The 26,322-nt window shown below is 36.2% G+C and overlaps 1 protein-coding gene across 7 annotated transcripts in view; it reads left to right on the top strand.

Annotated features, from left to right (window-relative positions):
• The window catches only part of RAP1A (RAP1A, member of RAS oncogene family), a 93,666-nt gene extending 68,383 nt beyond the window's left edge, over window positions 1-25,283 (top strand). For 5 of the 7 annotated variants that reach the window (XM_063700657.1, XM_063700632.1, XM_063700600.1 and 2 more), the window contains exons 2-8: window positions 3,514-3,597; window positions 7,514-7,582; window positions 9,611-9,667; window positions 15,513-15,653; window positions 16,519-16,662; window positions 21,330-21,445; window positions 24,600-25,283. In XM_063700657.1, coding sequence (XP_063556727.1) covers window positions 3,541-3,597; window positions 7,514-7,582; window positions 9,611-9,667; window positions 15,513-15,653; window positions 16,519-16,662; window positions 21,330-21,416 — 555 coding nt within the window. In that variant the 5' untranslated portion in view covers window positions 3,514-3,540 and the 3' untranslated portion in view covers window positions 21,417-21,445; window positions 24,600-25,283. The remainder of the gene's footprint in view (window positions 1-3,513; window positions 3,598-7,513; window positions 7,583-9,610; window positions 9,668-15,512; window positions 15,654-16,518; window positions 16,663-21,329; window positions 21,446-24,599) is intronic. The other 2 variants (XM_055354900.2, XM_055354892.1) reach the window with 1 other exon arrangement.
• Window positions 25,284-26,322: the final 1,039 nt, after the last annotated feature.

The following is a 26,322-nucleotide window of genomic DNA, read 5'->3' as shown; positions in this document are numbered from 1 at the left end:
ACCTTAAGTATTCTATTTCTCTCTCTTCTACTATTGTAATATATTTTACTTCTACATGTAAACCCTGTGATTGTTACCATTTTTGATTTAAGTGGTGAAATTATTTTTGTGGCTGGGTGTGCTGGCTCATGCCTGTAATCCCAGCACTTTGGGAGGCCAAGGTGGGAGAAGCCTTTGAGCCCAGGAGTTTGAGACCAACGTAGGTAACATAGTGAGACTCTGTGTCTACAAAAAAATTAGAAACATTAGCCAAGTGTGGTGGTGCACTCCTGTAGTGCCAGCTGCTCAGGAGGCTGAGGTGGGAGGATTGCCTGAGCCTAGGAGCTTGGGATCTTGGGTGAGCTATGATCACACCACTGTATTCCTTGTACTCCAGCCTGGGCAACAGAGTGAGACCCTGTCTCAAAAAAAAAAAAAAAAAAAAAAAAGAAAAAAGACTTATTCACGATTTAAATGTATGCTGGTGAACTTTTTGCCTCCAGCTTTTTTTTTTTTTCCTGCCCCCACCAGGAAGATAAGGTCTGGGAAAAATCTTTTACTTTCATTTCTTCAACATATATTCATTATATTTATCATTGTAGGTTGACCAGTTTTTTCTTTGTTTTATAGATGTTCTATTTTCTTGTCTTGCATAGCTTCACAAGAAGTCTGTGTGTGTGTGTGTGTGTGTGTGTGTGTGTGTATGTGTATATATATATTTTTTTCTTTCTTTCTTTTTTTTTTTTTTTTTTGAGACGGAGTCTTGCTCTGTTGCCCAGGCTGCAGTGCTGTGGTGCAATCTCGGCTCACTGTAACCACTGCCTCCCAGGTTCAAGCGATTCTCCTGCTTCCGCCTCCCAAGTAGCTGAGACGACAGGCTCACACCACCACACCCAGCTAATTTTTTGTATTTTAGTAGAGATGGGGTTTCACCATGTTGCCCAGGCTGGTCGCGAACTCCTGAGCTTAGGCAGTTTGCCCACCTTGGCCTCCCAAAGTGCTGGGATTACAGACGTGAGCCACCGTGCCTGGCCAAAGTCTGTATATTTTAACTTTGTTTCTATCTAAATTTTTTCCCTCTGGCTTCTTGTAAGATATTCTGGTTTTGACAGCTTTTCAGGACTTTGATTATTGTGCCTCGTTGTGGTTTTCTTTGTGTTTATACTCCTTCAGGAGGGGGGCTCATTGAGTTACTTGGATGTGTAGATGGGTCTTTGTTTTTGTTTTTCTTTTGTTTTTTTTTTTTTTTTTTTTGAGACAGGGTCTCACTCTGTCGCCCAGGCTGGAGTGCAGTGGGACAATCACAGCTCACTGCAGCCTCTGCCTTCTGAGCTCAAGGGGTTCTCCTACCTCAGCCTCCCAAGTAGCTGGGACCATAGGCACATGCCACCACGCTCAGCTAATTTTTTGTATTTTTGGTAGAGGTGAAGTTTCACCATATTATCCAGGCTGGTCTCTAATTCCTGGCCTCAAGTGATCTGCCCATCTTGGCCTCCCAAAGTGCTGGGATTACAGGCATAAGCTACTGCACCTGGCCAGATGTATTGGTTTTATCAAATTTCGAAAATGTCATTATTTCTTCAAATGCACTGCTCCCCTTTCCAGTTACATATATATTATACGGCTTGATAGCTTGGTATTGTCCTGTAGTTCTAGTCTTTTTTTTTTCTTTTTCTTTTCTTTCTTATTACACCCCTAACCCTTCTACCCTTGCTTCTTTCTTCCCTCTCTCCTGTCTCCCTTTCCCCTCCTCTTCTTTCCTCTTATTCTCATCACATTTTAACTTTGTTTAAATTTGTGTATTTTCTGTTGCTGTGTCTTCAGATCCCCTGAACTTTCCTTCTGCAGTATTTAATATATTGTTAATACCCTCCAGTGATATTTCTATTTCACATACTGTTTTTGAATACTGTAAGTTCTTTTTGGTTCTTATTATGTGTGCCATTTTCTTCCTCATTTTTTTCTTTAAATTTTTGAGCGTATTTAGCCTCAGCCTCCCAAGTAGCTGGGACCACAGGCGCCCACCACCACGCCCAGCTAATTTTTTGTACATTTAGTAGAGATGGGGTTTCACCATGTTAGCCAGGATGGTCTCGATCTCCTGACCTCGTGATCCACCCACCTCGACCTCCCAAAGTGCTGGGATTACAGGCGTGAGCCACTGCGCCCGGCCTCAGGTCACATTTTCTTTCTTCACATTTCTATTAATTTTTTATTGGATGCTGGACATTGTTAATTTTATATGGTTGAGTGGTGGAATTTTTTTTTTCTGCTTCTTTTAAAGAATTTTGGACTTTGTTCAGACAAGTGGTTGAGTTACACGTGGATCAACTCCATCCTTTTGAGCCTTGTTTTAAGCTTTGTTAGGAAGCATCTAGAATATCATTTACTCTAGAGCTTATTTAGCTTTGCTACTAAGATAAGAGTCTTCTGAGGTTTCTAGTGAATTCCTAGTTTTTCAACAAGGAAGACTTCTAGTCAGAACCATATGACTCTGGGAATTGTTCCACCTGTAAATCTCTATTTATTCTTTGCCTTACCTTTTGAAGTTAGTCTGTGTGCTGGCCTTGGCCACAGACTCAAGTGAATCCTTCTGCAGATTTCTGGAATTTATATACTTAGCTTCCACTTCTCTGGCCCACTTCCAAGCTCTGCTTGAGTTCTTTCTCCCTTCACCACAGTCTGAAAAATGCCTCTAGGCAGAAAGCCAGGGCAGTGTTAGGTCTCACTTCATTTCTTTTGCATCTCAGAAATCACAGTCCTACACTGCTTACTATCCAATATCTAAAAAGAGTTTTATATTTTTTTGTTCACTGTTCTGGCTGTTATTGTGGGTTGAAAAGTCTGTTTCTAGTTATTCCACCGTGGCCACTGAAAATTATTTCCTGTTTTTATACCTTTTAAGATAACCATGGAGATAAAAAATAAAGTTTACGTTCCTTTTATTTTCTCTGGTTATTTGGGCCTTATGGCGTATATTGCTAATAACTGCCTATAGTGTTTAGCAATTTCATCTGATCTCCTGTTCACATCTTTAATTATTTTCAAGATGACATTTTAAATGGTTCAGGTATAATACAATAATGAACAAAATAGTATAGAATTACTGTAGGATATTTTAAGCAAATAAAGTAGCATGTACATTATATTAAAGCTCATGAGTGAATGTTTTTAAACAGTACATAAGTTGTTTAAATGATAGCTTTGCAAAGAATTGGGTTTATCATTGTAGTCATAAGATTATCAACTGTTGGATTTAATCATCTTGTTTTCTAATCAAAGATTTTTAGAAGTAATATGAACATAATTGATGCCTAGTCAAAGATGATCTTCGGTGAATTAAAATATCTGAAAGTAATCCTATAAACTTACGTTAAAATCTGTATGGATTTTGCCATGTAGCTTCTGTTGTCCCTTTGATAGTCTTACAAGGAAAAAAACAAAACAAACTCCTATGTTTGATGCAGTAGTGTACATTATTGGACTGTTAGCATGTTTCTTAATCTTTGATTTTTTTGTTTGTTTGTTTTTCAGATCGTCAGTATTTAAACAGATCACATCATGCGTGAGTACAAGCTAGTGGTCCTTGGTTCAGGAGGCGTTGGGAAGTCTGCTCTGGTAAGTTAGCCACCTAACTGTAACTGATTAATATAATACAAGAAGAATTTTGACATTTCCTTGCTTTCAGACTTCTAGATGCCAAAGAGAAAAGGTGGCATTATTATATATCTGATATCTGTCCCACAAAGGACAGGAAATCATTTAATAACCACAGATGTATAGTTTTATAACATTGGCTCATTTATTCTTATATTTACCAAATATTTATTGGCTATCTTATATGTCAAGCACCACTGTTTATGATGCAGAGAGTAAGATTGTTCTCTTTTTAAGGAATTTACATTGTATTGGGGGGAAACTGATTATTACAGATTCTAGTGGGATAATTCCTCACCTGCTTCCACCCTAGACTTAGGTGGAGTGAAGGTCATTTTTTGTGTTCATGCTGTTTTTATTTAGTACATAGTTATTGAGTTTCTACAGTGTCAGATTCTAGGGTCACAACAGTGAATGAAAACAGTCATAGTTTCTTATGGAGCTTGCATTATAGTGGAGGAGATGTAATAAATACACAAAGAACTACTTGGTTATACTTGTGAGCAAGATACTCTGAAAGAAAAATACAGATTAATTTAGAAGAAAGGCAGAGTGGATGTGGGAGACAAATTGGGAGTTAATACTGTATACCAGATAATTGTTTATGGAAGCTTGGATTAGGACCATGGCAGTTAAGAAGAGAGAAGTAAATGTTTGAGGACTGAGTAAGTGGTAGAACTGACATAACTTGGTGCTAGATTGATATGGGGACTAGGAGAGAAGGAGCTGTCAAGGATGGCTCCCAAGTTTCTAGTTTGAGCTACTGATTTTATGGATGGATTAAAAGAAGAAGGGAAACAGTGGAGAAGGAGCAGTGAGAGTCCAAATCAAAGAGTCATGTCAAATTTTATGTTTGTGACATGTTGAAGTAATAAAAAAGAGAGGCCGGTGATATGATTTTGGGTGCCATCAATATGGTGATATTTAATTTCATGAGAGTTACATTGCTGTTAGGCATGTAAGTCAGTACCTCTGTCGAGAATGTTTGAGAATATCTGTCATTTTTAATGGCATATAACTTTCAATTCAGCGATTCCCTCTCTAAAAATATAGCCCACATATAAGTTCACATGTGCAAAATGGTGTGGTCAGGGAACATCGCAACATTCTTTACAGTGACCAGAGTCTGGAAACAACCTAAATGTATTCCATTAAGGGGCTAGTTAAGTAAATTTTAATACATTTTCAGAGTAGAATACAGCCATTAGAATGCAATAGCTCTATGTATACCGATATGTAATGATATCCAAGATGTATTATTAGAGAGAAAAAAGGTACTAAACAGTGTAGACTATAATTTGTGTTTTATATTTAAAAAAATGTAGGCTGAGGGTAGATACCTGTAAAATCATAGAGTATCTCTGCAAGGTTAAATAAGCTATGAATAACATCAGTTACTTTCTTGGGAGTAGGATTGGATAGCTGGGAACAAGGGTGGTAGATAAGCTTAGTTATCACTGCATAGCCTTTTGTGCCTTTTTGAATTTAGTCCTATGTCCATGAATTACCTTTTCAAAAATAATTTTGGAAAAAGTCCATAGGAGTGAAAGAGGTCTAGGGAGATACTAGAGAGAGAAGAGCAGGACTGAGCTCTGAGTACCTCTCAGCCTTTAGAAAGTAGATAGGATTGGAGGATCTAGCATAGAAGAAGGTGTCTTTACTTGATTGCTCAAAAGTCAAGTAAAAAAGAGGAAAGAGATGATCAGAGAGCATAGAGGTAGTTGGACATTATAAAGGAAGCAGCTTTAGTCAGGTCATGTTGCCATAACCATAATGGGGTGGGTTGAAGATTAAATAAGAGCTGAGGAAATGGAATATAGACATTTGAAGAAGCTTGATTATGAGAGGGGACAGAGAATGGGGGCAGAAGCTGGAGAGATATTGGGGTTAAGGGAGGTTTTTGTTTTTGTTTTAGAATTGGAGATAGTAAAGCATATGTGTATGCTGGGGGCAATTCCTTTCCACTGGAGAGGAAAATAAGGATACAGGAGAGGGAAAGAGGAGATGATCCAGTACAAAAACCTGAGGAATAAAATTATAATCTATGTGAATGAATGAATGAGATATCCCTGAAAATTAAGACAGAGGATAAGATTCAGAGGAGTAGTCAAACATTACTTTTAGTAAGAAAGAAATGAGAAACATTGGATTGTTTTGCATTTTTGCAAGTCTTATTAATGTCTGGCTTATAGAAGGCACATGGGCTCTTATGCCTGCTTCTGTATCCAGTCTCTTGCAGTGGCACATGTTCTATACCCTTTGGAAGATTCCACTGTAAACTTATGAGAGAAGAAGAAGAGTACATCTTAGAATACGTCTTAGTATTGTTAGGAAGATAGTTTGACCTTAGGGAGCCTCTGCCTTGGACCATATTTTGAGACTCTCTGCTCTAGCCTAAAGCATATTAGGAAGCTGTATTAGACTGCCTTTTTTTTTTTTAATCTTGAATCAGCATCTTCCCCTGGAGTGCAGTGGCGTGATCATGGCTCACTGCATCTTCAACCTCCTATGCTTAAGCAATCCTCCCACCTTAGCTACCCAAGTAGCTGGGACTACAGGTGCATGCCCACCACACCTGGTTAAATTTTTAAATTTTTTGTAGAGACAGTCTCACTATGTTGCCCAGGTTGGTTTCAAATTCCTGAGCTCAAGCGATCCTCCTGCCTTGGCCTCCTAAAGTGCTAGGAGTACAGCATGAGCCACTGCATCCAGCGTAGACTGCTTTGTATGTTTAAATTATGTGTCGTACTTAGAAGATGAGGCGATTAAATCCTTGATAAAAATCATGATTAAGGTTTTTGGTGTGATTATATCTTGAGTTGCCTTTGAATAATAGAAGCTTAGTAGGAGAAAGAAGTTTGTTTACTATATTTGAGTTAATCTCTTTAGCTCAAGCTAAAATAGTATATCAAATATTCCTCTGAGTAATTTAAGTGTAGATGACCTCAGTCCACATTCTTACCCTTGCTTTTTAGGCAATAATGTACCAGACCCTGTTTTAAAGTTACCTAGGAAATATCTTAAAACCATCTTCTGTACTTTTTTCACTTACTGAATGATAAATACGTATTTTCTAGTATGTGCTTTTGGATGCCTTTAAAAGTTGATAATATCTGAAAAAGATGAATGGGCAATATTTTCCAATGGAAAAAGTAAGGCTTTGGAATCAGGAAGATGTATGTTTGAATCTCAGCTGGCAAATAGGAAGAATAACTATTTCTGGGACAAATGTGAAATTTGAATGTGGTTATAAATTAAAAGTGACTAGCTTAATGTCTGGAACATAATAGACATTCAGTAAGTTTAAATTTCCCTTTCTCTTTTTCACCACAATTTAGAAAGGCTTTAACAAATTTACAAGATGCTGCTTGAGGTCCAGCTACCTGGGAGGCTGAGGCGGGAGGATCTCTTGAGTTCAGGAGTTCAAGGCCAGCCCAGGCAACATAGCAAAGACCCTGTGTTTAAAAAAAAATTAGAACCTTTGTCACTCCATTAAGGGCAGAGGGCGTGGGATAAAAGTTACTATAGATATATAAAGGGGCAATAGGAGTTTAAATATTGATAATTTTTCATGTTCTAATTAGTTCAGATATGTTATTTGTATCCTTGTATATTAAGACTTAATGTAATTAACAGTGTATTATCATCAGTATTGATGACAGTTTTTAACATGACTACCTCCTTTCATAATAAATGTACTCTTAGTTATGGATGTATCCTTATATTGAAAGAATTAATAATAATATTATACTTTACATTTACGTGTTTACCCAGAATTTTCACATAATTTCAATTAATCATTATAATTTGTAGGTTAAGTAACATTCAAAGGAGTTTTCCTTTAATTTTTAAATATTTCTCTTTTTTTTTCCCCCAGACAGTTCAGTTTGTTCAGGGAATTTTTGTTGAAAAATATGACCCAACGATAGAAGATTCCTACAGAAAGGTAAAATGTGAAACTTGTACACACATGCTTACAAGTAGTTCCTTATGATGTTAAAATTTGATCTGTAGATTTGCTTTTTGAAAATAGTTTTGAGAAATGATACAAATATTGTGCATCTGTTTTTAAAAGTTTCATCAAGACAGAACATTTCTTACAGAATACTAATTTGATATTCAGAGCTCTATGTTCTGTTACTGATTAGTGACTTGTTCCTTAATGTGGACATTTTCCTGGTGGGGAATGTTGCCACATATGAAAAAATTGCATATAAATAGTAGGTGTGTTTTCAACTTACTCTTTTGTTACCAAAAATTAAGACTACCTTTATGCTTGAAGTTATCCAGTGACTGAACATTTTTGTTTTTGTTTAGTTTTATAAGTTTAAAGATATCTTTAGACTACCAAAAAATTAGAGTCTGTGTAATACTATAATTGGGTTATATGCCATACATTTGTCAAAACCCGTAGAATGTACCATGCCAAAAGAAAATCCTAATGTAAACTGTGGACTCTTGGTGATAACGATGTGTTCATGTGGGTTCATCAGTTGTAACAAATGTACCACTCTGGTGCAGGATGTTGATGGTGGGGTGAGGCTATGCATTTGTGGTGGCAGGGAGTATGTGGGAAATCTCTGCACCTTCCCCTCAGTTTTGCTGTGAAACTAAAACTGCTCTAATAAAGTCTATTTAAAAGGGAAAAAAAATTAGGTACTTGGTCTTGACAAAAAATATTCTGTAGAAGACCAGCCAGAGTTGTGGAAAATTTTCAGTATTTTCTATGTCAAATATATTGGGTGGGGTGGAGGTTATAAAAGGCTAGTAGCCAAGAATATTTTTTAAAAACATTAAACTTTAATAGGAAAGGATTGCTTTTGAAGATGTTTTTAGAATTTACCTTTAATAGTGCTGTAACTTTTGTTGAATTAATTTGTTAGTTCATGAAGGACTACTAGTAGAGCAGTTTCATTGTCTTCAAATTGGAAACAGAATTATGCTCTAGATACATCGAGAAACTATAGTCCTAACTGATTATTCACTGAACATTCCCAGTTACAAATTTTGCAGATTATCACACTTGTCCCATAAGTGGTGGGGTGGATGAGTTTGTGGTCTGACCAGTGGTGCCCCTCATCAATGTCTGATCTGACACAGAAGCAGAGTTTAAAATAGTCTTTAGGTTAGCACATTTATTTTTAGAAGACAGTGTTGCTCTACTGAAATTTCCCCAAAGTAAGTTGCTAGTTAAAGCTTTAACTGCAAAGCAAGATCTGTACCTAAAATTCTGAAGGACTAACTTTTCTTAATCCCTTCTTTATTAAAACAGTTTTCCACACAGTTGATAGTTGATACTTTCATTAGACCAACCTTCTCTTCTTTTATAAGACCAGTGGGTAAATAGAACTCAGTGTATAAAATTTCACCTTTCACATAGAGCTTTTCTAGAAAAGTGCCTTTTTCTTGAGGCACTGTTTTAGCTCATTGCTATTTATTTTAGTACTCCTGTGTTTCTTTTATGTCTTAAACTCAGATTTTACTGTGTATTTAATTTTCTGCATATTTTAGTGAAATTTTAACAACTTGAACATGGTAAGTTGGCAAGATTTTCTTTACCCCAAAATCTTGTGCGCATTTTGAGCCATTTAATATTTTTGTACTTTGTTTTCTTTGGAGATAATATAAATACACATATGTACTTTTTTTTCTGTTAGAACTATAGTTGTTCGTTGAAGTTTTCCTTAAATTTCAAAATATGACTTTTGCCTTTTCTAATAACAAATAAGAATCATTACAGAGGTCAGAAAATATCTAAACTCAGCATTAACCATCTTGGCTTCTGTAATATGAATAGACTGTACTTGAGACCGCTGTTCTTTATTGTGGTACCAAGTTTACCCCCAGCCATTACAGCATACTGCTGGAGACAGGCTTTGTATTTGTTAATAGTTACTTTGATGGAAGAGGTGGGAAGAAAACAGAATGAGATTTTGATGTTACTCTTTAACTTTTTCTTTTTTTGCCCCCACAGCAAGTTGAAGTCGATTGCCAACAGTGTATGCTCGAAATCCTGGATACTGCAGGGACAGTAAGGATGTTTTCTCTTTTTTTGATAGATTTTAATTTGTGAGCAGGTTTTGTCATCTGAGTAGGTTTTGTCATCCAGATAATTCTGAGTAAAAGTAATCATTCTGATTAAGAAGAAATTCTCTGAACATAGGAATTCTTAAGTATATGAAATCAACTGTGATGTAGTTCATGCTCACATATCACAAAGTTCACCTGTAATAATCTGTGTGTTGGGTTTCTTCCTACATTGAGGTAAGGATTATGCTGTCAGTGATTTTTTAAAATTTATTTTAAATTTAGAACTTTAGTTAATATTTGTATTTCTATGGGTTTAAATAAGACCTTGTCTCTTGGCAGCATAGTCATTAATTTTTATATTTTTTTCTTTTCACTAGCATTTTGACATCTCAAGGGGCTGGTGACAGATACATGTTTTCTGAGGAAGGCAAAAATCTTCCTCAGAAGATTTAGGATTATTTCGAGCCTCCTTTTTCTAATCTTTAAATGAGTATACTGATATTAGTACATCATAAGGTGTTTGTGATAAGCAAATGAGATAATAATTATAAATCATTAGGCATAATGTCTGTTACGCAGTATGGAATTGTGTATTTGCTTTTATTCTTCTTCATTAATACCATCACCTTTATAATTTTTATTAATAACTGATGGTTTCCAGTTATACTGCCACATAAAATACATACATTAAGCAATCTTTGCTTTTCTTTGTTTATTTTTCTCCATGCACATAGACTTGACACATTAGGCAATTCTTAGCTTTAAAATGGATGGGTTCGTTTTTTGTTTTTCTTAAGAGACAAGGTCTTGCTCTGTCACCTAGGCTAGGGTGTAGTGGTGCAATCATAGTTCACCGCAGTCTCCTGGGCTCAAACAGTCTTCCTGCCTCAGCCTCCTGGGTAGCTAGAATTACAGGCACGTACCACCACCCCCAGCTAATAAAAAAATTTTTTTTGTAGAGGTGGTCTCGCTGTGTTGCCCAGGCTAATCTCGAACTCCTGACCTCAAGTGTTCTTCCTGGCTCTGCTTCTGAAAGTGCTGGGATTATAGGTGTGAGCCATGGCACCTGGCTGGCATTCTTAAATGTGATAAGTTGTTTAAAATTCAGCACAAAGCTTTCCACTATAATTTTTATAAATGATGGAAACATTTCAGATAGTTCAAAAAAGCATGTAAGCAAATTGGAGTGATTTTATACAACAATATAGTACTAATTATACTGTATTTTTCCATTCTTTTTTTGGGAAAATGGCTTAACTCTTATCAGGGACCTTTGCCCTCACAACAAGCTTCTGGTAAAGACCTTCTGAAACTACATTTTCTATCAGCTGAATCAAGCTATCTCTCCCTCTCCCACCCTCCTGCTCCCTAATGTTTTTAGCTTCTGAATCAGCAGAATTCCCCTTTGTTTCCAGAGACCCTAATAGCTAAAATGAATACTTTCTACTTTTTTTTTTTTTTTTTAATCACATCCACAGTGTACGGGCATTCTTTCTTCTTTCTCTGTCCAGATTGTAAGAAGGAAGTTCTCTATCACAGAGATCTTTACTTTGTGCTATCCAATATCGTGTCTGTCTCCCACCTAGCACTCAACACGCTGTGTTATAAGGCCTGTTTGCTTGTTTGTGTCCCCAGTACCTTGCATAAAACCTTACAAACAGCTGCATAATCTTGTCTCAAAATCACTCCTTACACTTTGAAGATTTTTTCTTTCTCTCTTTCACATACACTGATTCAATCAGAATTCTTAGTGATTTTACTATCCATATAGAATCTATATGGATATTATAAATGATTTACTACCCTGGCTTGGCCTGTCATTTCCTTGATGTCCATCCTACCTTTAAGGCATTCATACCATGGTTTTACTCTAGGCTTTGTGATTACCAATAAAACCTCTCTAATCTAATTTCCAAGCATCTTATCCTCCATTACTCACTACTTTTTTCTTTATCCATCTCACTTCCTCTTTTTTTTTTTTTTTTTTTTTGAAACAGGGTCTCTCTCTGTCACCCAGGCTGGAGTGCAGTGGTGTGAACACAGATCACTGCAGCTTCAACCTCCCAGGGTCAAGAAATCCTCCCACCATAACCTCCTGAGGAGCTGGTGCTACTGCAGGTGCATACCACCACACCTAGCTTTTTTTTTTTTTTTAATTTTTTGTAGAGACAGGGTCTCACTATATTGTCCAAGCTGGTCTTGAACTGGACTCAAGGGATCCTCCTGTCTTTGGCCTCCCAAAGTGCTGGGATAACAGGTGTGAGCCACTGCACCCAGGCCATCTCATTTTCCTTTAGTGCCCTTCAACTTCATTATAACCTGTAGTCCATTTATCCTAACATTCTTTTTATTATCCCTTATATCTTCAACCCCCTCTGCATATAGCTTCAGGTTCACGGTCCATCATTTATAATTCTCTTGAATATATCCTCAACTCCCTTGACTTTTCAGCAGCCTTTGACTCAGTTTATCATTGCTTTCTAATGTAAAACCTTTATTCATTTGGCTTCCAAGAAACAATACTTGCCTGATTTCCTCTGTCTCACTGGTTACTCCTAAGTCTCCTTTCCTAATTCCTCTTTATCTCCCCTACCTCTTAATGTTGGAGGACCTCAGGGTTCAATACTTGCACTTCTCTTTCCTAACAACACTGATTTGGAGATCTTTAGTTGCTTTGTTTTAAATACAATCTGTATGCTGATAAATACTAACTTTGTAACTCTGTCTGTATTAGGCCGTTTGCATTATTGTAAAGAAATACCTGAGGCTGGATAATTTATGAAGAAAAGAGGTTTAATTGGCTCATGGTTCTACAGGCTATACAAGCATAGCTCCAGCATCTGCTTCTGGTGAACACCTCAGGAAGCTTACAATCATAGTGAAAGGCAAAGGGGAGTAGGTGTTTTACATGGCAAGAGCAAAGAGAGAGTTGGAGATGCCACACACTTTTAAACAACCAGATCTCATGAGAACTCATAATTGTGAGGATAGCACCAAGCCATTCATGAGGGATCCACCTCCATGACCCAAATACCTCCCACAGGCCTCACCTTCAACACTGGGGATTACATTTCAGCATAAGGTTTGGAGGTGACAAACATCCAAACAATATCCCTATCTCTCATTTCTTTTCTGAACTTCGAGCTCTTATATCTAACTGCCTCTTCAATATCTCTTTTTGTATGTCTTATAAGCATCTCAAATATAACATGTCCAAACTGAACTCCTGATAACCTTTCCCTGACCTGGGTCTTTCCAGTCTTTCCCATCTCAGTAAATAGTACCCTTTTAGTTGGTTATGCCTGAAACCATGGAGTCGTCTTTGACTGTATTTTTTGTTATATTCTGTGTACATCCAAACTCTCAGAAAACCCTATTGGCTTTACCTTAAAAACTTACCCAGAACTCAGCTACCACCACTAGAATCTAATGACACTATCTTGGTCTAAACAGTTGTCATCTCTCAGCTGGATTATTTCAATAACCTCAAAACTGATCTCCCTGCTTCTCTTCTTCACCCCCTTCAGATTGTTCTCCACACAGTAACCATCATAATTCCATTTAAATGTAAGTCGGATCATGTTTTCCTCAGCTTAAATTATGCATTAAACTCAGAGTAAAAGCCCAGGTCTTTATTACATTTCCCTGAAAGGCCAAAATGAGAATCCTCTCTCTTTGTTCCTTCTCTGGCCCCACCTGCTATACTCACCCACTAGGTAACAATGTTTCAATGAATCCAGCCTCCTTACAGCTTCTCATACACTTTAGACATGTTTCCCTTTGGGGCCTTTGCATTTGCTCTTTCCTGTGCTTGGGGTAGTCTTCCTCCACATAACCATAGAGCTTATTCCCTCACCTCCCTCACATGGTTGTTCAAATGCTACCCGTGAGGCCTTCCCTGAGCATAGTCTTTTAAAATATAACTTTATATTCCTACCCTCAAAATAAACTCCCAACCTTTACTTTTCTCTATAACATTTATTACCATCTTGCATACTTGATTTTTATCTGTCTCCATGTACACTCCTCCAGGGCAGAAATTTTTGCCTCTCATGATCACTAACATATCCGTAGGGCTACAGCTATGTCAGTGGATATTTGTTGTGAATGGATGAAACTTGTAGAATGTCCTTAAGAAGAAGGTTGGCATTCTCAATAGGAGGGAACACCAACCACAGCAGTTCTGTAAGGACTTTTCTTAAACTGGATTTTCAGAACTCAGGTTGCCTGTATGTTTATTCTTTTGATTTAATAAAAAGCAGAGACCATGATCTCTAGAGAACATCATAGAAATAGTGTTGCTAGTATTTGTAGCACTTAACATTTGTAAGTAAACTCATTTATTATATAAACATTTGGACAATGGCAGAATTTAATTGGTTACCATAGTGGTGCAATTCTGGAATATGCAAACTTTATCAATGAAAAATCGAGGAAACTTCCAGTTTTTACATCTTTCCCAGAAAATACACTGGCAGCAGTATAGGAAGCTCAGCCATGTTCCTGTGGCACACCTTAGATGAATTTGAAGCTGGGGAAATGGCTGAGTGGTAGCATAGCTAACTCCCTGGAATACAAGAAAGAGTACATCAGCCAGGGTAGAACAACCAGAACTATTTTAGATGTAGTAGACAAAATAGAGGTAGTGGTCATGGGGAACAAGGAAGCCAAGGCACAATAAGCTTAAGAAACCTTGTGGATTTATCTTTTACATTTAATGCATCCAGAGGTAAAAAGATCCAAACTGTATAGTTATTTAATATAAAGACCCAAGACATAAACATTTTTAATATTCTGCCATATGTGCTTTTTAAGTAATATATATATAATACCAAAACTTTTCTAAAAGAAGATTTTGTCTTATATTAACCTCCATAGTTACAACATAAAGTAATGATTGTCACCAAATAAAAGGAAGTTTAAAATTAAGTAATTTTAATTTGGCATGACTAAAGCTCGGTAACTAAATGTTAACAATTAGTAAATTTAACTAAAGGGGATAGATAGTCATTGCACTATTCTCACATCTTTTCTAAAGGTTTGGAATGAGGGGGAAAGTGAAAATACATGAACAAACTCTTTTTTTTTTTCCCCCGAGACAGAGTTTCACTCTTGTTGCCCAGGCTTGAGTGCAGTGGTGTGATGTTGGCTCACTGCAACCTCCACCTCCCGGGTTCAAGTGATTCTCCTTCCACCAAGTAGCTGGGACTACAGGTGTGCACCACTACGCCCGGCTAATTTTGTATTTTTAGTAGAGGCAGGGTTTCACTGTGTTGGCCAGGCTAGTCTCGAACTCCTGACCTGGGGTGATACACCTGCCTTGGCCTTCCAAAGTGTTGGTATTACAGGTGTGAGTCATTGCCCCGACCATTAACAAGCTCTTATAAAGAGTTTATTGACTGTCAAGATGATAAAAATATTGCTATGCCATGGGAATAGAAAAAGAAAGATGGTAAAATCTGCCAGTAGAGATATTGATTCTGGATGATTAACTCATAGTTTAGTATTGGGCTTATACCTCAGATTGTTAGCACTTGGGCAGTAGTTGTGTCATAAATTTGCAAATAAAATTATTTAGGATCAAAAGATCTGTTTCTAAAAAATTATATACAGCTCTAAATCACACAAAAGCAAATTAAAGTGGTCAAGAATTCCTTTTTAATTCTAGTTTACTGTCATTGTTTCTAGTCACCTCAGAGTTGCTAGAAACTTGTGTTATGTCTTGTTTTCTGTCAGGATAGCAAGTAATAAAAAATGTCGCTCACTTGTAATTATGCTGTTTTAAATTGTTGCAGTATACATTCAAGAAATTTATATGTTTATAATTGCATTTTTTTAAATCATAGGAGCAATTTACAGCAATGAGAGATTTGTATATGAAGAACGGCCAAGGTTTTGCACTAGTATATTCTATTACAGCTCAGTCCACGTTTAACGACTTACAGGACCTGAGGGAACAGATTTTACGGGTTAAGGACACGGAAGATGTAAGTATTTTTTCTCTCTGTAAGATGTTATGCCATCTCTCTGTGGCCAAATAAAAAAGTGCCTGTTTTCTCTATCAGTAGAGGATTTGGAAGCTATCTACCACATGCCTGAAAGAGCCCCTGTGACCAAAAAAAAAAATTTAACTTTCAAAATTAACCTCAAAATTATGTGGTGAGATGTTTAGAAAATGAGGACATATGTGATAAAGTACTCATTGTGCTATAGGTTAAAAAGTGCAGTAGAGGAAAAAGAGGAGCCAAAGAATACTTCATAGAAGTGGGACCCGAGTTGAGCTTTGAAAGGTGATGATTGTATCAGAAACAGTGTTCAAAGAACATTATTAAGATCCATAGAGGTGTGTTTTTATTTCTAAAATTCCATTGGTATAATTCACACATCACAGTCTACCTCCCGGGCTCAAGTGATCTTCCCACCTCAACCCCCTGAGTAGTTGGGACTACAGGTGTGTGCCACCCTGCCTGGCTGATTGTTTTTGAATTTTTTAGTAGAGACCAGGTCTCACTATGTTACCCAGGCTTGTCTCAGGCTCCTTAGCTCAAGCAGTCCTCCTACCTCAGTCTCCCTGGGATTACAGGCATGAACCATTATGCCTGGTCAGGATTATATTCTTAAAATAATTTGGCATATCTATGTAGTAGGATCTCTTCAATTTTTTTTTTTTTTTTGTCTCTTCCTTCTTCCTTCGCCTCTTCCCGTCAACATATACTTTTCATTAGTATTTGATGAAGCTTGCGGTCCCAACTAATGCATTTCAGTTGGTGGCAGATAATTGCTTATTTATTTTTTTAAAAGGCTAAGTAATGAGTATGTTATTGTTCATTTTACGTTTTTTTCTTCCCACAGGTTCCAATGATTTTGGTTGGCAATAAATGTGACCTGGAAGATGAGCGAGTAGTTGGCAAAGAGCAGGGCCAGAATTTAGCAAGACAGTGGTGTAACTGTGCCTTTTTAGAATCTTCTGCAAAGTCAAAGATCAATGTTAATGAGGTAACCTACAACTGCTGGGCAGCACAAACAAGTGCCTTTTTAGTTTGCTTTAACAGCCAGACTTTTAAGAAAAAATTTTTATCTTTCAAGCAATCTTGATTCCATAATTTTATAGGAAACACTAAGTAATTCCTAGAAACTATATTTTTTAGCTTGCATAAGGTCACTTTGATGGCTGTATGAGGATACTTAAATTTACCTTATTGTAAAAGAGGAAGCTAAAATTAAAGAATGTGTATAAAATCCTGCTAAGCCTCTAAGTGATATGCGATAAAGTGGTGTGTAAAAATTGTTACATCACCCTTATATTGTAATAATTATTTACCCAAATGTGTATAAATAGGTTGTAAAGTCAAGTTGGAAAATAATATGTTTTCATGGATATCACAGAATTGTGTTCTGAGTCTTACCTCACCTTTGGTGCATGACTCATAAGTGGGTAATCTGTGTGAGTATGGACATGTACCTGGAACTCACTCAGTCCTTTAGGCCTCATACAGCTGATGCACAAGGCTTTTGTGTGGGGCATGGGGGTGGGGTCACTGGGTTAAGCACTCCACTATCTTGAAAACAGCTGTGGACAAGAATACTTAGCAAATAAGCTGCATGCCTGGGTGTAAAGGGCCAACAGTTTACTAGTTTACTGGGCCCCTAAAAATTGAGAGCAATTTCCAACTGTCCCCACCAGTCAACCTTAAAAAGTTCCCTTGCTTTTGTTAACCTTAACATAAGCCTTTTAAAAAAATAAAAACAACAGAGTGGGCTTCTTTCCTGCCGTTGCTTTTGCCATTTGTAGCATTACAGGTAATCAGTCAGAATTCAGATCACTTAACTACATAGGTGAGAGCGAGAGTGGGTTAAGTTATGAGTCCTCTGTTTTTGCTATTCTCTCTGGCCTGTGGTTCTGCTGGCCACTTTTTCTTGACTAATATTATGCTTATAGACTATTATCTGACTTTTAAAAATGACCAGGTTACTTTAAACACCTGGCAGGTAAAAAAAATTAAGCTTGCTTCAACTTCTGTATTTTACAGATAATCAAGAATGCCAAAGCTTGTTTTTTTATGTGAAACCATTTTTAACAAGTACATAAAAACAAGAAATTTATAAATTGTATTTATTCAGCAAATATTTATTGACTATTGTGTGTCTGGCACTGTGTCAGGCCCTCAGGTAACAGTCACTCAGACAGACACTATTCCTGCCCTGAAGAAGTTTGCATCCTACTGGGGGAACAAGTCTTTCAGCAATAATTAAAGAAAAAAAGTGATTTTGATAAAGAATTTGTTAGAAATTGTGAATATGTTTGGCTAGCAGAACAGTGACATGAGGTCACTATCTACAAGATAATTGGCCTTACGGGATGTGGTTCCTTGCTGTCCTTGTCCTTACCTCCATGGGACCCACCAACCAAGTTCATCAGACTCCAGGCTCCGGTGGGGCTGGGTTAGGCCTGAGTCCAGTGCATAGGACTTCTCCCTTTGGGAGCCAGAGGACAGTACACTACATGTTTGTGAGAACCTACTTGCTATTAAACTTCCTCTGGATTAGTTTCCAATGCAGCAGAGATACTTTTTCATAGCAGTCTTGTTAAAGCAGAGAGTTTATAAATGAGGGTTTATAAAAACAAACATAGAAAAACCATAAAATGAAATGCATTAGCCATCTCAAGAATCTTTACTTTTTGGAAAACATACAAACTTTATGCTCAGTTCTTGAGAGTGGGGAGAATGGAGCAGATAATTTGAGTTTCTTTTAATATTTTTCTCTTTATAACGCAATAATCCAGCTACAGGATTTCTTTGGTAGTTAATAGTTCCTCACACAACTTTTGCCTTGTAAATTTTTCTGTGATTTTTGAATGCCTGAAGTATAGAGAGATACTTTCAAAAATTCACCTCTTGGCCTTAAATTTGAAAACAGACACAAGGACATACTGCTTGGCTAAAGAGCCCCCTAATCCATTCATATATATATATATAATTTTTAAAAAACTCTTATTCACACCACTTTGCAATGTTCTTAAAGTAGCATATGGCTGTGCCAGAATCACAGTAGTCTTAATCAAGAATTAATTGTTCTTTGCTGAGGCTGGAATAGTAATTGGAATCAAGACATCCCAATTTAGGAATGGGAGAGGGATTGAGAAACTCTATTCTGTGTTCCCTTTAGATTTTTCTATAGTTCAGAGAGATGAGGAAGAACCTAGGCTGGGGCCTTTCAGCATTTCTAACCAAATATTATAGTTCGAACTTGCCCTCATCACTGAACCATCTGCTGCTGTGAGGTAGGCAATGTTTTCCAAAGAAATAATTTAGAATAATACTACAAGCATTAGTTACCTTTCTATATAGTACCAGAAACCAGAAACTGGCTAGTATGAAGAAACTGAAATAGAAACTACTTGTAATTTTTATTAACTTACTGTTTTAGTTTACTTTTATTATTTTTTTATCTCATAGCTTATGCATTGAGTATAGGGAACTAATGAAAGCTCATTTGTGGCTTAAGCACATTGAGTTCTTGAAGTTTTCAGAGTTTTGAAACAACTTGGACTTCGGAGTTGTAAAACAGAAACTACAATTTTGTTTATAAATTCTGTTTTCAGACTTTTTTTAGAAATAAGATGACAGAGAGTTAAATGATTTGAAGAGGATGGGAGTGGGAAGAATGGAGCAGAAAGAAAAGAATTTAAATGAGTCACTTTTGTAGCTTTTGGATAAATCATTCAGGTTTTTTTTTCTTTTTAACGGTTAATTTAGTCTTGTAGTCTGGACCATTTAAAAAAGTAAATAGGTAATTATCATTTTAAAGAAATACAATTATTTGCCATCTATCTTAAAATACATGTAGACCGATAATTTAAAAATATTTTACTCTTAAAATGTACTCAAAAGATGTAAGAACAATAAAAAAGAATTTGTTTACCCTTCATCAGATTCACCCATTATTAAAATTTTGCCACTTGTTTATAGAAATTACACTTCTTTACCCCTAAATATTTTAGTGTATGTATCCTCAGATCAAAGACATTGTCTTACACAACCACAGCACAATGATTAGAATCCTAAAAATTGATGACACAGTCTGTGTTTGGTATATATTCAGATTTTACCAGTTGTCCCTGTAATGCTCCTTAAAGCCAGTCCATTTTTTAATATACTTCTGCAAAGAATTATTTATTCCAGATTAGTATCAATAAGGGACTTCTGTGATATTTGTTTTTATTCCAAATCATTAGTAAGTGTTGTATTTCATAGCAAAGCTTATCTGTTTCATGTTTTAATACTTTGGCATCAGAATTAAAATAGTCTGCTTTTATGAGATAAGTAGCATTGTATTTTTGTCTTTGATACTTTGCACTTTTCATCCAAAAATGAATCCACAAGATGTATTAACAAACATTATTTGGGCTGGGCGCAGTGGCTCACACCTAAAATCTTAGCACTTTGGGAGGCTGAGGCAGCCAGATCACTTGACCTCAGATGTTTGAGACCAGCCTGGACAACATTGCAAAACCCTTGTCTGTACGAAAAATACAAAAATTAGTTGAGTGTCGTGGTGCACGCTGTAGTTCCCAGCTGTTCGGGAGGCTGAGATGGAAGGATTGCTTGAGCCTGGGAAGTGGAAGTTGCAGTGAGCTGATCGCAGCATTGCACTCCAGCCTGGCTGACAGAGCAAGACTCTGTCTCAAAACAAAACAAACAAACTAAAAACCACAAATATTTGTTACTTCAAATCAAGGATTAGCAGACTTTTTCTACTTTTTACTTTAACCAAAATTAACATCAAAAAAAGGCAAACAAAAATCATGTGCCTCCGCATGTGATACCTTGAAAGGGAGACAGTGTATCTCTTTGTCCTATTTTAGACAAAAATGTATATAACCTGAATCTAATCACGAGAAAACCTCAGATAAACCCAAATCGAGGGAAGTTACTAGCCTTTATTTTTCAGAAATGACAATGTCCTGAAAGGCAAAGGCCAAAGAACTGTTCCAGATTTTTAAAAACTACAGTGAGAGGAAATAAACTGCAATGTGTGATCCTGAATGGATCCTGTCCTTGGAGGGGAAGGTTACTATAAAGTACATTATTGGGGCAGTTGACAAAATTGGAATTTGCTCTGTAGTTATACAAAATAATGTGTCAATCCTTAAATGTCTCAAGTGCAATAACTATAATGTGTTTATGTAAGAGAATATCCTTGTTCTTAGGAACAACTTAACTGTTGAAGGACTTAATAGTTAAGGTCTACTCTCAGATGATTCAGAAAGTGTGTGTGTGTGCACGTGTGTGTGTATGTGTGTGTAGTAAAAGTGGCAAAATGTTACTAATTGGTGAATCTGGGAAGAATAGAACCGAAGTTGTTGGTACTATTTTTGCAACTTTTCCGTAGGTTTGGAGTTTTCACTATTTTTCACTACCAGTTCTTTTTCTTGATTTGATGTCGAATATCTAGGAGCAAGGGCATTTCCTTCATTATAAATAGGTAAGTCCTGCTTTCTACCCTGATTGAAAGTCAGCAGAGCCTTCTAACAAACCTGACTTTAAAAGAAAGAAGCAGAATGCAGATCTAAGACCAGAATAGTACTTACCAGAATTGTTTTGTGGAACAAAGTCTCAAAAATTGGTGGAGTAAGTACTTTTTTTCTTGTTTTTACTTAGATATTTTATGACCTGGTCAGACAGATAAATAGGAAAACACCAGTGGAAAAGAAGAAGCCTAAAAAGAAATCATGTCTGCTGCTCTAGGCCCATAGTCAGCAGCAGCTCTGAGCCAGGTAAGATGCTAAAAGCAGAACAAGTGCCTTTCTCATGCTCCTATTTTGGCTTTTTCCAGACTTTAGCTACTTCCCATTTCATCTGTTATGGTATTTCTAAGCTTCTGTAACTTGTAAATGTGATATATAACTTGTAGGTACAGTCATCTGTTGGATAACTTGCCCTCTCCCCTTGAGATTCTAAGCTCTCTGACAGCAAGGACCATGTCTGTTTTTTCTTGCCACTGTGTCCCCAGTGCCTGATACAGAGTTGGGTTTTAAGAAATAGTGGTTGAATGAAGAGAACGCCTTCCTAGATGACTCCTAAATTCATTCTTAATTGAAGTGAAACAGTAGTTGCTCTGAAAAAGTTTAAGTGCACATTTGGTGAATTATCCCAAAGTGACATACCCGTATATAACAAGAGTCACCCTTCCCCAAATTAAATTAAAACTCTGTCCTGATTTCTAACTCCATGGATTAGTTTTGCCTCTCTTTGAACTTTACATAAACAAAAGCGTAGTGTATTTTCCTGTGTTTGGCTTCTTGCACTCCAAAATATGTTTTTGAGAATTATTTATGTTAAATGTATCAATAGTTCATTTTTATTGCATGACAGTACTGGCGGTATGTTTATTCTGCTGTTGGTGTTCATTTAAGTTCTTTCTTTGGGGGAATTAGTATGAATAATTCTGTGCACATTCCTATATGTCTTTGTGCACATGTACATGCATTTCTGTTGGGTATATATCTAAGAATGGAATGGCCAGATCATATACTATACATATGGACAGGATACTGCTAAAAAGTTTTTCAAAGTGGCTGTACCAGTTTACACACCCTGCAGCGGTTTTTGAGTTCTATATTCTCCCCAAAATTGATATTGTCAGTCTTCTTAACTTGACCCATTCCAGGAGATGTGTGGTGGTGTATCAGTGTAATTTTGGTAGTCATTTCCCTCTCTGGTATGAGTCAACTTCTTTCAAATAAAGGTTTTCTATTTGGGCTTCTAAGTATTAGTTGACTTTACCATTTTAGTTTCTACTAAGTGACCCCATTGGAAAGAAATTTATGACAGCATTTAAGCTGACTCACAAGTGAGAAACCAGGATCTATGGGGACTTTTTTCTTTAATTTGTATTGTATTTAAATCCCCTGAAGGTTTCTACTTAATCAATTCTATAAATAATACCATAAAAGATTATTTTCATGGAGTGGATTTATTACATAATTTGATGCATATTACATGATTATTACTAAACTTGGTCTCCAGTTGGAGTAAACTGGTCCCAATGGAAAGTTGGTTACACTAACTCTTGTAAGTCTCTTGGTCCATTTAATAGATTATCCCTTAAGAGCTCCCAATTAACTACTATGTGCTTCCTTAGAGATATGAATCTCTCTATTAAGGGAAACACCTGAGTAATTGTAGTTCCTTTTTTAAATGAAGGTACATACAGGAAAAATGGGCAGAAAGGAGAAAAGGGCCTAGGGATTATCTCTGGTAGTCAGATTTAGGAAAGACAGCATCTGGCTAATGTTTGCTTTAGGCTTTTAATGAAATCTTAATTCAATAACTTTTTTTCTTTTTTTTGAGACGGAGTCTTGCCCTGTCACCCAGGCTGGAGTGCAGTGGCACACTCTGCTCACTGCAACCTCTGCCTCCCTGGGTTCAAGCTATTCTCCTGCCTCAACCTCCCGAGTAGCTGGGACTTCAGGTGTGCACCACCATGCCCGGCTAATTTTTGTATTTTTAGTAGAGACAAGGTTTCACCATATTGGCCTGGCTGGTCTCAAACTCCTGACCTCAGGTGATCCGATCCACCTGCCTCGACCTCCCAAAGTGCTGGGATTACAGGCGTGAGCCACCGCGCCTGGCCTTGATTCAATAACTTTAAATCATCAGTTCCCTGAAAGTGATTATTAAGATTACTGGTGCATGTGTTTGTTTAGGTAAAGGTGCAAAGATAGAGAAAATGAAGACTCCACTTCCAGTTCTTAAATACTATATTATTTAACTCTGTTATAGTTGACTGGCTCATTGACAGCTCATTACCATGGCTGGCCCTAGTTTAATTTCCAGTTCTCACAAAATATCCTTTTAGCTTATGTTAAAGGAAAAGGTGCCATCTCCTGGCCTATTACGATTTTCAAAATTCATTTATACACACCCAACAATGTGACAGTCCCTTGTGAGTTTTACCTTAGAGAAGATAAATCTTGACCTAGATCTGGAATAAGACTTTAGTCTTGCTTGCATAAATTCTTAGACTCTGATGTGTGATAAAGTTTACTTAATAAGTCATCCAAGATCTCTGTGGATGTTTGATAATACCAAATAATAGGTGACTTAGCAATCAGACTGCTTTGTGTACATTTTAGTGTGATTGTAGATTTGAAGTGCCATGTTGTTCCTGTACTTTTAAAAGTACTGAGATACAGGATAGATTTAAATAGAAATTATAAACGTTATTAGTAAGAGTACATGAACTCTGAGGCCAGCTTATCTAGTCCATAGCCTTTAGGCAAAATTGTATTGAATCATGTTAATCTCCTTTTTATATGTCCCAGTTTTAAAGACATCTGAGAGAAATTCATCATGTGGATTCTTTTACCTGATCTTGTCTGTTGACAATAAGACTAACTTTGATTCTTCTGCTCTTGACTATGGGGATTAGCTCTTTCTGTATCATCCCTTGCCTTAACCTGTATTAGAAATGGTAATTCTAATATATAATCATAAAATGCTTGAATAAAGAATGTCTTATGGAAAGTTTATGGAGGCAGGTGTGTCCTTCAGTAAAAAAGGAAAGTAAAAATAAGATGGTAATGAGATAGAATAAAAATATCATTGTCTTCCTTTGTACAGACAGGATTCTCAGATGTAATGGGAAACACTAAATATAATTGAGTATAACTAAGTATAACTGAGGATAACTCAAGTTGATCAATTATAGACTCCTCTTGTAAACTTCTATTTTTGATTTTTTAAAACATTTTTAAAGGGAATTTAAAATAGCACTGTTACTGTAGCTGTTTAGCATAATTTAGTTCTCAAGTTATGATCAGCTAAAATCATTTTTTTTATTTTATTGAATACCTGCTTGTTTAGTACCATTTTCTGACATCAAGAGATTAACCATACATATATGTATATCTGTATCCAATGTCTTAGATTACAGGAATGAAGAACTGTTGCCTAATTGGAAAGTGCCAGCATTCCAGACTTCAAAAATAAAAAATCTGAAGAGGCTTCTCCTGTTTTATATATTATGTGAAGAATTTAGATCTTATATTGGTTTGCACAAGTTCCCTGGAGAAAAAAATTGCTCTGTGTATATCTCTTGGAAAATAAGACAATAGTATTTCTCCTTTGCAATAGCAGTTATAACAGATGTGAAAATATACTTGACTCTAATATGATTATACAAAAGAGCATGGATGCATTTCAAATGTTAGATATTGCTACTATAATCAAATGATTTCATATTGATCTTTTTATCATGATCCTCCCTATCAAGCACTAAAAAGTTGAACCATTATACTTTATATCTGTAATGATACTGATTATGAAATGTCCCCTCAAACTCATTGCAGCAGATAACTTTTTTGAGTCATTGACTTCATTTTATATTTAAAAAATTATGGAATATCATCTGTCATTATATTCTAATTAAAATTGTGCATAATGCTTTGGAAAAATGGGTCTTTTATAGGAAAAAAACTGGGATAACTGATTTCTATGGCTTTCAAAGCTAAAATATATAATATACTAAACCAACTCTAATATTGCTTCTTGTGTTTTACTGTCAGATTAAATTACAGCTTTTATGGATGATTAAATTTTAGTACATTTTCATTTGGTTTGTGTGTTTTTGTTATTGTTTATAGATTTAAGGCGTTTATTTTATAATGACCACATTGTTTTAAATGCGACAGTAGCTCCTCTCTGCCTAGTATCTGCAGAACACTGGCTTTAAACTATACTAAGTAACTGATGATTTCTCTAGGAACAGACCTCGCACTTTCTGTTCTAAATATATTTATTCCTACTATACAGTAAAATACATCAGACAACATAGAATAGTTTTGTATATTCTCTCTTGATCTTAAAGATTGTATCTTATTGAATATCCCACTGTATATTATTTTTATATGTAAAAAGATAAGTTTAATACTGTATCAGGGTTTAACTTTTACTATTTCAGATCTTCCACAGCTTGTAATTTCATCAAGGGAATCCTTTTGCATTGTTAATTTGTTGGGTGTGAGTCCACCAATGAAGTGTTATGTGAAAAATTTCAAACTTACTTTATAATAGATTGAAGAATTTGAGAGAAGTGAGAGAAAGTTAAAACACATAAAAGGAATGTGTTACTTTTGCTTAAACTACTTATGAAATAGTATGGTAGTAGTAATATGGAAGAGATTGCTAAGTTAAAATTGTAGCTTCCTATATAGTGGTGCTTTTTCTTTTCCTTCCCAGTTATTTTCCTCTTTACAAAAGATAGGGCTTAAGTAAGACATGGACCCAGGGTGATACTACTTATGTAGTCTCTATAAAGAGAGGTGGAACAAAAAGCTTGTTAGCCAATTAAGTTCTGGAAAAGGAAAGAAACAAGCTTAGAAAACCCTGTGCCTTGTCCTCAAATATTAAGGAGGAGACCAGTCCTAGAAAGTCTAAGTCATTGCTCAGGGATCTCTAGATACTGTCTCTTTGCAACTAGGTATGAAGAAGTGTTCATGCCTTGCTGAGATTTTCCAGGCATGTGGTCAGCCTGTCACTTACTAAACTGAAATTTTAAAATCAGGTTTCAAATGTTAAGCTTTGACCAACCTGAGAAAATGTTAAAGTATTGTTTTTAAAAAAATGGAATTTTTTTTTGTTTGTGTTTTTG

Source organism: Gorilla gorilla, chromosome 1, assembly GCF_029281585.2.
Source record: "Gorilla gorilla gorilla isolate KB3781 chromosome 1, NHGRI_mGorGor1-v2.1_pri, whole genome shotgun sequence".
Taxonomy (NCBI): domain Eukaryota; kingdom Metazoa; phylum Chordata; class Mammalia; order Primates; family Hominidae; genus Gorilla; species Gorilla gorilla.
This window is presented reverse-complemented; position numbering and strand designations above follow the sequence as displayed.